The sequence below is a fragment of the Scophthalmus maximus genome, chromosome 1 (genome assembly GCF_022379125.1).
Source record: "Scophthalmus maximus strain ysfricsl-2021 chromosome 1, ASM2237912v1, whole genome shotgun sequence".
Taxonomy (NCBI): domain Eukaryota; kingdom Metazoa; phylum Chordata; class Actinopteri; order Pleuronectiformes; family Scophthalmidae; genus Scophthalmus; species Scophthalmus maximus.
In genome coordinates, this window is record NC_061515.1 from 23528572 (window position 1) to 23544548 (window position 15977).

Genomic DNA, 15977 nt, shown 5'->3' on the forward strand with positions numbered 1-15977 from the left:
TCTGTGACTTATATTACACAGGTACAAACAGCCTTCAAATGCCACATGCATAAACACAAGCACATCATTATTTACAGAGAGGGCAGGGTGCTGCATTGGCACCACTGCAATGAAGTGCAATATAAAGTTTTTGCCTTTCTGCTAACTTCAGTTTGCCCGAATCCAATCACACGGCATTTCCTTTTGAAGAAACGCTCTACCAAGCATCATAACATAATTGATAGTCATCTGGGTTCACGGTGTTTAAAATGTCGCCTTTTTGTGGCTCTTGCGTTTTGCAAGAATGAGCTAATTTTGCCATTTTATAACAGATTGTATAACGGTTTATAACGATTGTTTGGAACATAGTGAACCAATAAATCAATGCCAGAGAAATGTCTCGCACTAGAGTTTTGAAAACCTTCTGGTGTTGTGGATCAAAAAAGATAAAATAATCAATTGATCGATTGGTTGTAGCTTCTCAAATATGAAGACTTCCAGTTTTTTCTTTGTCTTGTGTAGCAATAATCTAAAAATATTCGGATAAAACAGGCAGTATGAAGATGCAACTCACTCCGAAAACAGTTGTCTGACATCTCGCAGATCGAACAAATAGTTAACTGTGAGGAGTGTGCAAATCCATCAGAACACCAGGGGGGGTAGTCCTTTCATTGTTTTATCTTTTATCCGTAACTAAGCCCGTTATGAAATAGAAATTAACAACACGCTGTTTTACCTCTCCACTGGCAAAGTCAAGTCAAAGTAAAAACCAGCCGAAGAAAACTAAATGCTCTTCTCGTTTTTTTAAGCACTTAAAATTGCTGTCTCCAATTTGCTGAAGAAAAAAAAGGAAGAAAAAGCTTTTCACCACCGAAAGATAAACTTTCATTTCATCTGCAAAAGTCAGACTTACTGCAATCACACACTGTATTTGGAAAATAATTAATAACTTTGCTCCTACTTTAGAAGCAGCGATCACATTTACACAGGAAGTAGTTAATGGAGGTTATCCCACTTTTTCTTTCCACAAACACACACACGCCACACACACACACACACACACACACATTCTTCCCCATTGCTCCAGGTTCTCTGTGAATCTCCAAAGTTCACTTGATGACTAGCAGCCCCCCCGGCGCATCCCTCCCCTTGATAGGCGATTACCGCGGCCCTCCCACTGGTAAAACTGGCTCCTTGCAACGCCATATCTCTTTACAAAGCTTCATTAGCGATAACACCCCCCCCCCCTTTAACGTAGATCTACTTTTTGGGATGGCGACTACGCTTTGCTCCGGATAGAAAACACTGATGTGAGCTGTTGCCAGTTTTTTTTCCCGCTCTGAGAGAGGTGCTTCTTTTGGCAGGAACACAAAACTGCAGGGAATCATTGAAGTAAACTAACCAATGTGTCTCTCGGGGTCGATGAACGTCCTTCGGTACGTTGCACGGCTGAAATCTAACAGCCTCATAATGTTTCCGTTCACCCCCATGTTTGGCCTGAATGGGGGCTTATGTGCTCTGCCATGGCATGCATATACGTCTGGAGGTGCGTCTGTATACATGGCGAAGTTCGAGTTAAACTTGTTCACCCTGCCTGCAGGCAGGGTTGTTTTTTTTGTTTTTTTTTCCCATGTTTGATGTCACACAACAGAGAGCGCTCAGCCCAGAAGCTCAGCGCCGAGAAAAAAATCGGCAACGCGGCACAGTAAAAAAAGAACTACGAACCCCATGTCAGCTTCCGGCATTGCTGAATTTTTTCCCTCCTCCTCTCTCTCCCTCTCATGCCAGTCAAAAAGTTCCAGGGGGAAGGAGATGAGATGGAGAAATGCGGGAGTCGATACTCGTCAGAAGACAGGATTCGGAGGGTGGGGGGGGTGAGTGAAGAGTGAGTCTGTCCATCTCAATCCCAGCATGACCCCATCCATGTAAAATGTCACTCCCCTGAACCAGTGTCAAAGCTTGATTACGATCAGCCATTGATTAGGCCCGTTTTCCTCACGCTACTCGAGAAATCACTTGAATGTTTTGCGACCAACAATCAGGACTCAATCTGCGATTTTAACCACACGACGTGATTGGGTCAGGTATTCAAATTCATAATTAGCATGAATCTGTATTATTGAATAACATCAAACAACGTTTTGATGGAGTCTCCACGACACCGGAAAAGAAGGCACTTTAAAACTGTGAAACTTCCAACAGTCATGCCGTGCGGGGGTTAGATATATCGGTTTGCCATTTTATCTAACAGACTCTGGCCTTTTATTAAATATCAGATATGAGTGTCCTCTATCCCTAACCACAGTGACATTTAAAAAAGAAAAAAAAAGTCTGTAATATCTGCAATGCGGACTTATTTTCCGTGTCCTCCTTTATTAGTTTAACTGTATATATATACTTTTGTTCATTAACTCTTCCATTTGAAAGGCAGCTGTAGCGGGTCACCTTGGCTGAGCGAACTGCGAGGCTATTAAGTAGAAATTCATTAGCTCGGGCTGAAACGAAGAGCAGCCCGACGGTGTAAATGTTGTTTTTAAGACTTTCCCAATTACCCTCTTGGTAATTCTTTACAAAGAAAATTGCTGTCATCACCAAACTTGGATAAGTCGTTGTCACGGATGAGATGTGGGTTATCATGCAGAGACTTTAATCAGTCAATCAGCAGAAGTCCACGATTTTCAAACATGGTACTCGCAGGTCAGTGTTTAAAAAAATAATGCGACCACACATGCAATCATTTTGATTCAAAAAACATGTCGATTGTGTGTTCTATTTGAAAACTACTCGCCGCAAATCTGTTTAAAACACCCAAGTGCGATGGAGAATTAAAAAAAGCCCATACAAAAGAATGTTGGCAGGTTTGTCCGCATACGTTCGGCCAGGGTGTGTGTTTGCTTATGAAGTAAAGTTCTCTTACTCACTTTTAGAGAAAACGAGAAACGAAATGTGTGACGACATGACATCAAAGTTGAGATTAAAGTAGCTCAGGATAATTAATAATAAAAGCTTAGGCGAGCATGAGTCTATTATTTTACACTGGGTGGTGTGTTTGAGCCTAAATACAGGTCAGTTGCTCTGTTTCTATTTTTTCTTTTTCTTTTTTAACGACATGAACAGATTTTGTTTATTGAAGCAGATGCTAAAATCACCTCCTTTTTCTGTTCCGGACAAGACCTGCCTTAGGTTAGCCCCACAAACACACTATACACACGACGTGAGCCTGCCTAGAACACACACACACATGCATAAACACACAAAAAACACACATCTGACACAATTAGGGAGCAGCGGCCTTTGAGACACAGCGCTCTAATTAAGTAAATGAGAGGATCGAAGGGGCAGATGGTGGGAGAAGGAGAAGAGGCAAATAGCCACACGTCCTCCTCTTTCCTGTCTGTTGTTGCCCACGGGGCCGCAACTGTTTCCCTTCCTCTCACCTCTGCTTTTTTTCTTCTCCATATATTGTCCATACATGTCCAGCAGGTAGTTATTACCTTCCTCGAAAAAGGAAATGAAAACTCTCAGTAGGGACTAGGGAGGGAAATGACTCATACTTAGTATGTCCTAACATTTGTTGGGGAAAAAAATAACTGCATTCCCCTTCCCTTATTTCATGTCAGTGGATTTTCTCTGCTGCTTCGTCTGACTGAGAAGGGGTGTGTGTGTGTGTGTGTGTGTGTGTGTGTGTGTGTGTGTGTGTGTGTTTGTGCGTGTGTGCATATACTCTGTCTGGCATTACAACAACTCTCTCTCACCGTCTTATCTCCACTTAAAAGGGGGGGGGGGGCTTTTGCACCAGCTCTCTTCTCACGGGCTCAGTCAAACCATGACATTTACTTTTAGTGAGGTAGCTTGGATAGAATCTCTCGCTGTGGGAATCCGTTTGGCTTTGTTCTCTTTAGTTTTTTCATCCGTTTAAAAAATTTACGACGCTCAAGGTTTTAATTAAAAATCAAATCCAATTTTTGGATTCTATTTTTGGGCCTGCATGTTTTCTCAGCAACAGCCAATTCATTTGTGAACGTGTGATGAACAACTCCATTTGTTTTAGCGCTATAGAGTCCACCATTCCCACATTGGATGAAATAGACCCCAACATTTCTCTATGCCTTACAACTATATATATATATATATGAATATATATATTTTTTTTTTACCTAATTGGATTTACAGCAGTTCCTCGACTGGAAAAACCTCTGAAAGTGGTCCATAATCCGGCACAAAAAGCTATGACAGACCGCAACAATGAGTTTTGTGAGTGAACCTGTTTGTATGCCCCGCTGCCCCGCGGTTGAAACATGATTTCGGCGGAGAGAAAAGGCCTTTTGAGAATTTCATTTTCGAGCAGAACACGGGTTCACGGAGGGCAGCGGCGTGACGGGGGTGAAGCACTGTCTGAAACGCCGGACGATGAGACCACATGCGCCTCGGCATATCCATCTGCCCCAGTATTTATCTCGGCTTTTTCTCAATGTCTCTCTGTCTCCCGTCCGTGCTCTCTCTGTTTTCTCACAGTGCTTATCTGCAGGAAAACACACGAGTGCATGAAGCTGCACTGGAATGAACCCTGGAATGGAGAATGACGTTGACGGTTCTGGGGCATTTTATTAGCAATTTGGTATTATTGCATTGAGCTGCTTTGATGCCTCTCTTATTTTTTTGCTTAAAGACCCCCTCCAATGAAAACCAAGTGTTTAACCGTACTACCATGTCCATATGATATTTTGAGCCTTTCTTCCAACTCATACGACGAACAATGTCTTTTGAAGCAGCTTATTACGACCTATGTGGTCGTTTTAATGGCAGTATACGGCCACAAGAAGTTTGTGTATGGATTTCCTCATATTCTGTAAAGTAATGGTGCTGATTCTCTGCCGTCACCTTAACTATCACCCTTGCCTTTGCAAGCTCATTAAGCATGTGTTAATGATGCTCTGAGGCAGAAAACGTATTTGTGGCGTACTTCCTGTCACCGGTAGGGGCGCTAATTCAGGACACGGTCAACGTTGGTCGTTTTTACCACATACCACGTAGTTGTCGTAGGAGTTGTAAAAATAGTAAAAATATGATACAAGAAACATCGCGAGTGAAGGCAGTCTACTTCATCGCTAGTTTTTTACACCCTTGAAAAGCAGTGAACCAAGACGGATTTAGGAAGGGTTTCATACGTGTGTCGTTGCACCACAACGAGTCAGGTGTAGCAAATGATCAGTATTTTAACAAGCTGCAGCTAAGTCTGGGCTGGTGATCCGGACCAAGCTTTATCTAATGTTTCATAATTAAGATATGTTCAGGATAAACATATGCACAACAGAGAAGTAAAAATAAACATATGAGCTCACACACTTGTAATTGTGCTCCATCTTATCTTCTACAGGAACAAAACATGTGGCCCCATTAGCATTATCCATGGAGACAAGACAAAACAAGGGTGTGTGTGTGTGTGTGTGTGTGTGTGCACGCAAGCGAGAGAGAGAGACATGGTCCCGTAGATGCAAATATAGATCTTGACACACTTCCCAATCACACAAAAGATTCTTGACAACAACACAACTGCAAACCTCAGTGCGCGTGCACACACACACACACACACACACACACACACACACACACACACACACACACACACACACACACACACACACACACACACACACACACACACACACACACACACACACACACACACACACACACACACACACACACACACACACACACACACAGTGAGTGCCTGTGTGGCCCAGGCTGATTAATTGGACCGTTCAGCAGCGGTGATAGCTGAACTCCTCAGAGACAACACACTGTCTCTCCCACACCACCTTAACCTTTGCTGGACACACACACACACGCACAGACACACACAATCTCTCCTCCTTTCTCAGCTGAAATTCGACCACTTCTCTTGCTTTCTCTCCGTCTCTGTCGGACCGTCTACCATCTTGCAAATGACCCACCATCGGCTCAATTTCACCTTGCCAAGAGCAATAGTGCTTTTGCTGCGGAGCCAGCGGTTAGGGCGCGACGCAAGGGAGCACTCAGTTGTGCACGTGCACGCATGTTTTTGATAGTGTGTGTGTGTGTTTGATTTTGACTCTCAGGTACAGACAAATTAATGGGGCGACACACAAAAGCGTCAGACATGCACAAACAGATTATTATACCTGCAATCTTTCCAAAGCTCTCTCATCTTTCTTCCTGCTGCAGGTGACTGACCTTCACACACACACACACACACACACACACACACACACACACACACACACACACACACACACACACACACACACACACACACACACACACACACACACACACACACACACACACACACACACACACACACACACACACACACACACACACACACACACACACAGACCACAGCGTTTTCTCCTCCATGAGTTTTAAGGAGCTGCCACATTTCTCCTGGACTGCAAGGTGACTTCAGACAGACAAAGGATAAAAAAGTAGGGGGTGGGGGGACTGTAATAAGGATAAGAAGAACAAGTGTCGGCAGAGAAAGAGTCTCCACCTCTGGTCAAGGTATTGTTCGCCACCGAACGACCCACAATCCCTCACTATCGCCCACCTTGCTCCCTCTATTGTCTTCCTCTCGTCCTCTCATGCTCACTCCTTATCTCTCCTTAGAGACTTTCCATCTCTTTTACATCCGCTTTGTCTCGCTTTGTCTTCCCTTGCACACTCCTCTCGACACACACACACACACACCTACACGCTCACACCTAGCTCCGCCTTTTCTCTCCCTCTCTCTCTCCTTCTATTCCCTCCCTCCCCAGTCAGCTGTCACGACTGCCACTTTCTCGCGCCCACTCATTTATTACAGGTCACCACTGCAGGAGGGGCCGTTTAAAAAAGGACAACGTTCCCCATCCGGACACACACAAACACACAACGTACACGTACACACACGCGCACACACACAACTTGAATCTCATACAGGATGCATGGGTTTGGTAATGCATGCAGGCACCTTAATGGTAAATTGACGTGTACAAAACTTTCCATATCTGCAAACTCCCCACAAATGCGGTTGTGAAGAAAGGTTTGCTAAAAGGTCCCTCAAACTATACACATAAATGCTGACTTTAAATTCGGAAAATGTACGGTGATGAGAAACAAGTCCCTCCAAAACATCATCAAACAAACATCACAAATTTTTGTCAAGTTAAAATCAAGCCTCGATTTCTCCGTCGTCTCCACAGAACTCGTCTTCTCAGGCAGTATATGCTGCATGACTCCCGACAAGCTCCTCTGACCTCAAATTCACCACTTGGTTAAGCAGCCCAAAAAAAAAATGTAGGCACCTTACAAACTCTACTCGGGGCCCCAAAAAGGTTCCTGAGACGAGTTCTCCAAACCCTGCCCCTAAAATCATTAGCGATTGCTTCACCCATTATCAGTGAATTCTTGAAAGTGGCACATATCTATTGCAGATGACTGACATCTTTTAAAAAGTGCCAAAATGAAACACAAAATAACATAAAGAAATGCTGGAAAAATAAGGTTTTTTCTTTAAGTAAACTGCTAAAGTTTTCAGGAGCGAAGATTTTCAGACAAAACTCCTACAAGGACTTGGGTTGCAGAACAAATTCATATGCATATGCTCACACTCACACTCACACACACTCACTCACTTGGCTACGGCAGTCTGCTTTCATTGTTTTTGCCCTCGACAAAAAAAACAAAAAAACGGCGTGTTTACATGCTTGGAACACGGTTTTTAATCTTGTAGAAATGACTGAACATGAAGCAGAGGGGGGAGAAATCCTCCTTGTGACTTCTTTTTCCACACATTGGCAACATATCGCTGATATTACAAATGAATCCTTGTAAATGACATCTTTCTCTGTCATGAAAACAACTGGAAAAATACAATAATCTTTTATTTTTCTGTCCTCCTCTTCTTCTTCTTTTTTTGCAGGCAAATATTCAGAGAAAGATTTACGGAGGAGAGATTTAGAGAGCCCGATAGGCACAAAGGCGCACATGGCTGAGCATACAGAGTATCAATCACACACACACACACACACACACACACACACACACACACACACACACACACACACACACACACACACACACACACACACACACACACACACACACACACACACACACTCATGCACGCACACACATAGACTAATACACACTCACACTGTGCCAGGCAGATTAAGGCCCTGATTAAGGCGGGTGTTGCATGAAAGTCTTGGAACAGTAAATATCCTTAATTTGTAGTGTAATTAAACAGATTAGCCGCCGTGAATATCTTAACAGGGATTAGCTCACACACAATACACCAGGCGGTCTCGGCTACACGCACACACACGGACACACACAAAGGGAGTAAACTTGTAAAATGCAACTGTGAGACAGACAAGTTGGTGTGTGGTGTGTAAAGGTGTGTGTATAAGTAACCTTATATGCTGGACACACACACATGGAGGATTAGAGACCAGCGATCACTTCTCCTTTCACAGACTTTCATTAAAACACAAGCCTTCGTAGAGGTTACAGGGCACAAAATTTAATAAATTAAACAATAATTCTACAGTGATTCCGATGCCCTCTGTTGTGCCGCTCTGAGAGCCCGAACAGAAAGCAAGGGAAGAGCGTGAAAGAAGGCAAAGAGACGTGAAAAAAAAGCCCAGACTCGCGGTGAAAGAATGAGTCGATGGCGGCTTGATCCTGCTGCCAATCAAAGGAGAAGCCGAACGCTGTTCCACTTCCTGCCGTTGGCCCGGCGCCTGAGCGAATCACTGCGAATGTAAATCTAATGCCAGCACTTGCAAAAACAAGCTTGAATACACAAATAAAAACATGCAAACATACATGTGTGAATATGTATATCACATGGATGGCTAATGGACAGATTCCCAATAGGAATTCTACGAAGAGTCGGATATTTCCCTCAGGAGTGAGGGGAGACAGAAAAAGGAGCTAAATAGGAAAGGAATACTGGAATTACATTCACCAGGTGACTCCAAGTGAACGGTAAAGATGCACCGTGTCTGTGTGTTTTAAAAAGATGACGTAATGTGTCAATGTTGTGTCTAAAGCTTGCTGTGCTGCCTCCAAGTGGCCAAAAAATCAATTCCCCCAAGGTTCGAGTGATAATCTCTCGATTCATTTATGCAGTTGTATGCAGAGCCATGTCATACGATAAAAGGATAATATGATTTGCGCAACTAATGCACAGTGCATTTAATACAACGGGCAGATATACGTACTCTATATGAGTAGCTACCCTTGTACTATTTTAGTCTATACTCTCAGGTTTCTCTTTTAAATGCCTGCTTCAAGAGATGTAAAAAGAAACACTTTATGTCTGAATGGGATTAACGTTTTGCCCCTGGAAACTTTCCATATCTTTAAGTTTAACGATCAGCTGTGTTCTGATCAGAGGAGCCGGCAATGAAAAATGCTGCACATGGACGATAATGGTCTTTCTTTTTCTCCAACACCCGCCGATCTACGTGACGTTAATCTTAAAACAAAGTCAGGCTCTGATGTACACTGTAAAACCACTGTCTGCACACACACACCGTCGGCATCCAACCCTCCGTGCGAGGGGGTTTGAATCCCCGTGAAAAGGAAACACGCCCGGAGACCAACACACGCATCTAAGCATGTAAATGACAGTTCCAGTGGCGTATGAAGGAGGCACTGACAACATGTTGTCCATGAAACAAATTAGGTGTCGTAAGTAAAGGGGGTGGGGGGGTTGGAGGGGTTCCGTTCCCCCTGTGTGCTCAGTGACAGGCTCACACACACCGGCTAATGAAAGGCACAGGGACGAGTGTGGGAGTGTGGGAGAGAAAGACGGAGGGAGGGAGGGAGGAAGGGAGAGAGAGAGCGAAGGACAAAGGGGAGGAAATAGAAAGCTGTTTAAAGTGGAAAGAAAAGCAGGGGCAGTGGAAGACAGATGAAATCGAGCGGGGAAGTAAAACAGGGGCACAATGAGAGATGTTAATGGATGAGAACAGGGGGGAGACACTGTGATGGGGTGGGTTGGGGGGTGCAGAGATAAGGAAATAGGCAGGAGAAAGAGGAAAGGAGCTAATGAAATAAAAGTCAAAGTAAAAAAAAGAAAAAGGAAAAGAAAGGTTCCCAAATGAGAAGAGAAACTCTCAAGTGGTGTCAGCCACCCGGCACTGCTGGGCAGGATCTGTGTGTGCGTGTGTGTGCGTGTGTGTGTGTGTGTGTGTGTGTGTGTGTGTGTGTGTGTGTGTGTGTGTGTGTGTGTGTGTGTGTGTGTGTGTGTGTGTAGGAAGCCCCTCTGACGCAGAATGGAGGCATTTGTCTCTGAGTGGAATTACAAGTGGTGGCCTGAACAAACCCTCCAGTGGTCTAGAAGAAACAGAAGAGAGAAGAGGAAAAAAAAGATTCCTCCATCTTTCTTGTCTTTTGTTACCCTGGGCCGTGTAGCATGAGTGTGTGTGTGTGTGTGTGTGTGTGCGTGCGTGCGTGCGTGCGTGCGTGCGTGCGTGCGTGCGTGCGTGCGTGCGTGCGTGCGTGCGTGCGTGCGTGCGTGCGTGCGTGCGTGCGCGCGTGTGGATTCAAGACTAAAGGCAAACAACGAGGAAGCATTAAGCTGCCCCGCAATTAAAAAACACTAAACAAGGCTTCCGCCGCCCCTTCAGCCTAATGAACTTACATGACGTTGTGAGTGTGTGTGTGTGTGTGTGTATGTGCGAGCGAGTGAGCGAGCGAGCGGAAAAAGAAGAATGTGCGCAAGTGTTTACAGTAAATGCCTGTGCATGCATGTCCTGTGTTTCCTGTGTGTGAGTGAGAGCTCAGTCCTGCTGAAAGGGGACATCTGTGCCAGGCTTCCAGCCTCCGACTGGCCAATCTAACTCGCAGTAGGAGTTGGCACCAGACGCCTCGGCACAAACCAAAGCCAGCCATGCTCATCATTAGGGCAGCAAAAGGGATGGGGGTTCAAAAGTCTGCCCGGCCAAACACGGCGCCAGAGACGCCGTGGAGAGGAGAGCAAGAAGCATCGGGATGATTACAGAGGGCCAAAAAAAAAAAAGTCCTGGACGTCTTCCTTCCCCATGCTGTGCAGTTGTGATTCCGCATGTAAATATTTGGGTGGTTCGCAAACTCAGAGAACAGAAGCCCCTCTGTACAGCAAACGAATAAAGAAAAAAATGTCGAGCAAACAGCCTTAAGACGTTGCTGCGTCGCTGTCGAATGCCTGGGAAGAGATGAGTAGGAACAAAAAACGTTCTTTTTTTTTTTTTTTACCCTCAGATTATTATCTGCACGGGCCAAACAAAGTTGACGCTGTTTTCTCTGAGCACTGATTCAGACGCCCGAGTACCATGAGAGGTAGTGTACTGCTGTCTCGGGCCCTGGAAAAGCGTTCCATCACCCCCCACGCGTCACATAGTCATTTGTAAAAGGCTTCCCTTTGAGCCCGCTGAGACTGTCCAGCTATGACAGAGGAAGCAAATAACAGCCCACACCTCAATGTCACCCTCGCTGAACCACAATTATTTTCCTTTTGGGCAAACGGCCATATTTTATCCCCACCTCGTCCTCCTTCGCTCCGTCTCTCTGTCAATAAAGATATTTGACGGACGTCGAGGGGGGGAGAGCCTGGCACGGGTTAAGCCTGGCAGATATCAAGTTATGATAGCAATGTTGATTCATTTGCAGAAAGATTGAATTCCTTCACCCCCCTCATCTCTCATGCTGTCAAATAAAGGCCTCGCGGTCTAGACTGATGCTATCAAAAAAAAGAGCTTAATTAGTTTGTAATAAATTCTCATTTCCGCCAGTCTTGTACAAGGCCGCGGCCAGCTCGGTGTGTGCCAGCTGACGGACGCCCAGTAATTCGATACTGGCATTCAGCGGCTTTCCCTTCCAGCTGCCCCCTTCTCCCCCGGCCATTTCACAGGAGAGCATGTCCGTAAATGTCACCAAAACACACACACACACGTGCGAATGCAGCATTTGTCACACACACACACACTCAGGAGCTGGGGCGATTAAAAGGTTCGCGCCAAATAGTGGGTGATAAAATTACAGGTATGAGCTCTCTACCAGAGATAGAGGAAGCCGCAGAGCTCTGCAAAGGAAGTCACTTCTTCAAGGGGAACTCCCACCACGATGTCACGGCACGGTGAATAAATTGCCCGCCGCATTTCAGATCATTTCAAGCGGCACGTCTTCGCATTTGAGGCTTTTTGGCATTTCGTTTAACAGCATAGTCCTAGGGTTAGGGGGGTATCAGGTGAGACGCGACGACTGACGCGAAAAATGACGTGAGATGTTGCCATGTTATTCATTTGCTATTTGGTGATACCGGGCTTCGAGAAGCAGCACCTCTATCGGAGGGGCTCATAACCTCCGCCACTGATGGTCTGTTTGTTTGTTTGTTTTCTCAGGAGGATTACGCAAAAAACACCAACGGATTTCCACAAAACTTGGTGGAAGGATGGGACACGGGCCAAAGAAAGACCCATTAAATGTTGGCATGTATCCAGAGATCTTTTATCACCTTCTTTAACATTGACATTTTCACCAATTTCCCAGGGAGTAATTCATAGACCTTGATGGGAAAAAAAAATCAGGCATATTTAGGGGGCTGATATCCATGAGAGTGTAAAAATCTGGATTTAGCAGGTTAAAATGTGGATTCACAGGGAGACTGTTGGTTTCTTGGTGGAGGTAAACACTCTATACCGAATGACACTGTTCGAAATGTGTCTTAAGTTCAAGAAAGCTTCATATTTGGATCTCAAACAGCTTCAGGACAGAACAATGTTTCCCTGTTGGGCCTCGAAAGCAAAAGAAAATTGACAAAGGAGCATGTTAACTCCAAACTCAAGAATTTCAACACCTTCCTTCTGCCATTCGCAGCCAAATATTGATCATCAGATAACTAATAGCAGCTACTTTGATCCTTGAAAATGTCCGAGCTTCTCAAATGTGCGGATGTTTTTTTCGCTTTCCTCTGGACTGAGTGTCTTTGAGTTTTTAAAGTGATGGTCGAATAAAACAAGCTATTCTGAATGTACCACGTTTGCCTGTGAGGAAATATGACAGACCATTTTTTTTCCCCCATGTTATTGACAAAATAATTAAATGAGAAAATAATTGGGCGGATGAATCAACAATGACAATATTTGTCAAATGCAGCACCGGAGATCTTTCTGGGAGCAGCCCAATCGATAAGTGAGCCGTCCGGTCTCAGTGACGAGGGAAATGTGATTGTGGATTTTGGGCAGTTTCGGAGTTTAGTGCTGCTTTGCCTCAAGAGCTGGGAATTTGCCTCATGATCAAACCTGTTCGAGAGGAAGTGACAGCCTTGACCTTTGTTTAAATTGCACCTATTAACCAAGGGCCAATTTCCAAAATCTGTATCACTTATTCTTTCTGTTTGTTTAAAATCAAAATTAAGATTAATATGAGTCCGCGAAGGTCCGTGCCTCCGCCCAAATGCAGTAAGATCCACCTCACGCGGCAAGCAGTCAGCCGGGATGGGGCAAAACATGGATCAAGTCTCTCACAGTGTGCTTATACTGTACATCATGCAAACGCAGACAAGTATACACACAGTTTAGTGTGCGCAGCGCGGCGCGCCAGCTGACTGGCAGGAGAGCCGCAGAAATTTGTCTCACAGCGGGAGCAGACAGACAGCGGAACGACTCCAGCCTCAACTCACTCCAGCCTGGATTTTTATAAAACGACCCATGTGCGGTGTTGGGTTTGAATTTTTATACTACGATGATGAGCAGATTGCTGTGAGTGAAAAAGAGACGACAGAGTAGGAAGTTAGGGTCACACAATTGTCTCCTCAGTAAACACCCACAACAACCCCCAAACACCCACACACCCACACACACGCACACAATGAACTTCCCATGAGGCATAGCTGGGATTCTTGGACAGAATTTGCATCACAAATATCTTGGATGGGAGTGTATATGCATGCAGAATGAATAAGCCAGTGAGGGTGTCGCTTCTCCTCTCCATTCATCCCGCCTGTCAGCTATCCATCCGAGCGTCCATCCACTCCTGTTTAATAGGCAGCAATTCAGCGGCTTCCATCCAAAATCCACAGCAGAGCCAGCAGGGAAGTAAGTGTGTGTGTGTGTGTGTGTGTGTGTGTGTGTGTGTGTGTGTGTGTGTGTGTGTGTGTGTGCACGCGCATATGTGTGTGTGTTTGTCTCCTGCTCTGCCTGAGAACCACAAACCACCAGAGATCAAGCCAAAACTCGACCTGTCCTTGGAGGCGGGGAAGAGAAGGCATCCTGGAATCCAATTTGTGCCTCTGAGAGGTTGGGCGATGGCCAAGTTCACCTCTGAACATCAATCCACAAACTCCTCATGTGTTCCCACTTCCTCAGTGCATTTCTGCTTCTTTGCAGATCAATTAAGAAAAGGCAGATTCTGGCACCGGGAACTTGCTTATCAACCCAAAGTGAAGCGCACTGTGCAAGGAAGTCGAAGCGAATCTCATCGTGTGATCTCCTTCCAGAGAAGATATCACACCAAACTCTGACTGCAGCAGAACACGGGCTACTAACACCCTCGTTGCTCAGTGAGTCTAATTGAAAAGAGTTAAAACGGCTCAGTTCCTCAAGTGTGGAATAATTATTTGCTTGGATAAACAGAGATGTTCTTGCGAAACCCTACTCCATGAACAAAATATGACATATAAACCCCCAAAGTGCTGCATGTTGCAGGAGCAAATATCACTGAATTACTCTCAACAAATATCCTAGAGGGGAGCCAAAAGCTGAACAAAAATGAAAATATCATTAACTTCACTAGAAATTGAGTTACAAGCCTTTATAGAAATATTGCAGGGACATTAAAGTGATTTTCGTCCAGGGGGTTGACACCAGGGGGTGGGGGGGGGGTTCCTAATGATGAAAGCGAGATGTTTTCCCCACTCTCTGTATAGCCCTCAGTATATCTGCTACATCTAAATTATTCACAGACAGTATATACGGAATAACAACTGTGCCACTGGTGCAACCAGAGCTCAATTCATATAAATTAGCGCAAATAGCCGCAGTCTGCGGTCTATCAATGTCTGCTTAGGGGAATTAAACGAAAGCGATGCCGCATCCAGTTCGCATTTAGGCACCAATACGAAGCAGCAGTAAGCATGAAAGAATCAGATGTTTCTGTATGTAAAAAAAAAAGGTCACCCAAGCACAGCTCGAACGCGTTTGTCTTGTTTTGTGTCCTATAAGCTTAGAAATCTAAATAGATGGCAGAGAGACAGGGCACATGTGAGGATGGGGAGTTTGGAGAGCTCTTTACGCGGAGCCCGACACGCTCCCGCGGTTTGGCTGTATGTCACCGTCTACCGCTGGGTGCGTGTGAGTCAGATCAGCATCAGCGTAGCTGGATGTGGAAGTTCTGTCAAGTTTGTGGAAGCAGATGATGATGCAGCGCTACAAACAACAGCCACGATGTCCGTTCGTTGTGCGTCCACAACTGTTCCGCCGCAATGTGTGTGTGTGTGTGTGTAAAAAGGGCATGTACGGTGGCGGACCAGACCAGATTTGGGTTTGGACCCTCACTTCACCGAAAGTGTGACCTGACCGACGACCCGGGCACAGGGACGCGAGTCCCGGCACTCACCTGACTGTGACGCACTCGCTCGGATCAACACCGACATGACGAGGACGCAGGTGGGGAACTTCATCTTCGGAAAAAAAAAGGGTCTGCTGGTATTGTTAACTCCCGGAACTCACATGTCCAATTATGATATCCTCGAACGTTGTTCACACTCACTCACACGCACGCAAATAAACAACCACAAAAATTAAAAAAAAAACAAAAAACGTCGGAGTCTTCTTGGCTGTCCTCTGCGCGCCCCAGAGCCGGCACCGTGGAGAGTCTTTTTACGCACCGCGCGCTGTTGTGTTTGTTTCTCGTCTCCCTGACCAGTGTTTAGGTCGGTTTCCGCCGCGGACACTCTGAGCCATTTACTCCTCACAGTGCCATAG

At 45.3% G+C, this 15977-nt stretch overlaps 1 protein-coding gene across 4 annotated transcripts in view; it reads right to left on the reverse strand.

Moving 5' to 3' along the window:
• The window catches only part of LOC118299130 (receptor tyrosine-protein kinase erbB-4-like), a 226021-nt gene extending 210044 nt beyond the window's left edge, over positions 1–15977 (reverse strand). For all 4 annotated transcript variants that reach the window (XM_035622625.2, XM_035622606.2, XM_035622616.2 and 1 more), the window contains exon 1: positions 15610–15977. In XM_035622625.2, the coding sequence (XP_035478518.1) occupies positions 15610–15673 (64 nt within the window). In that variant the 5' untranslated portion in view covers positions 15674–15977. The remainder of the gene's footprint in view (positions 1–15609) is intronic.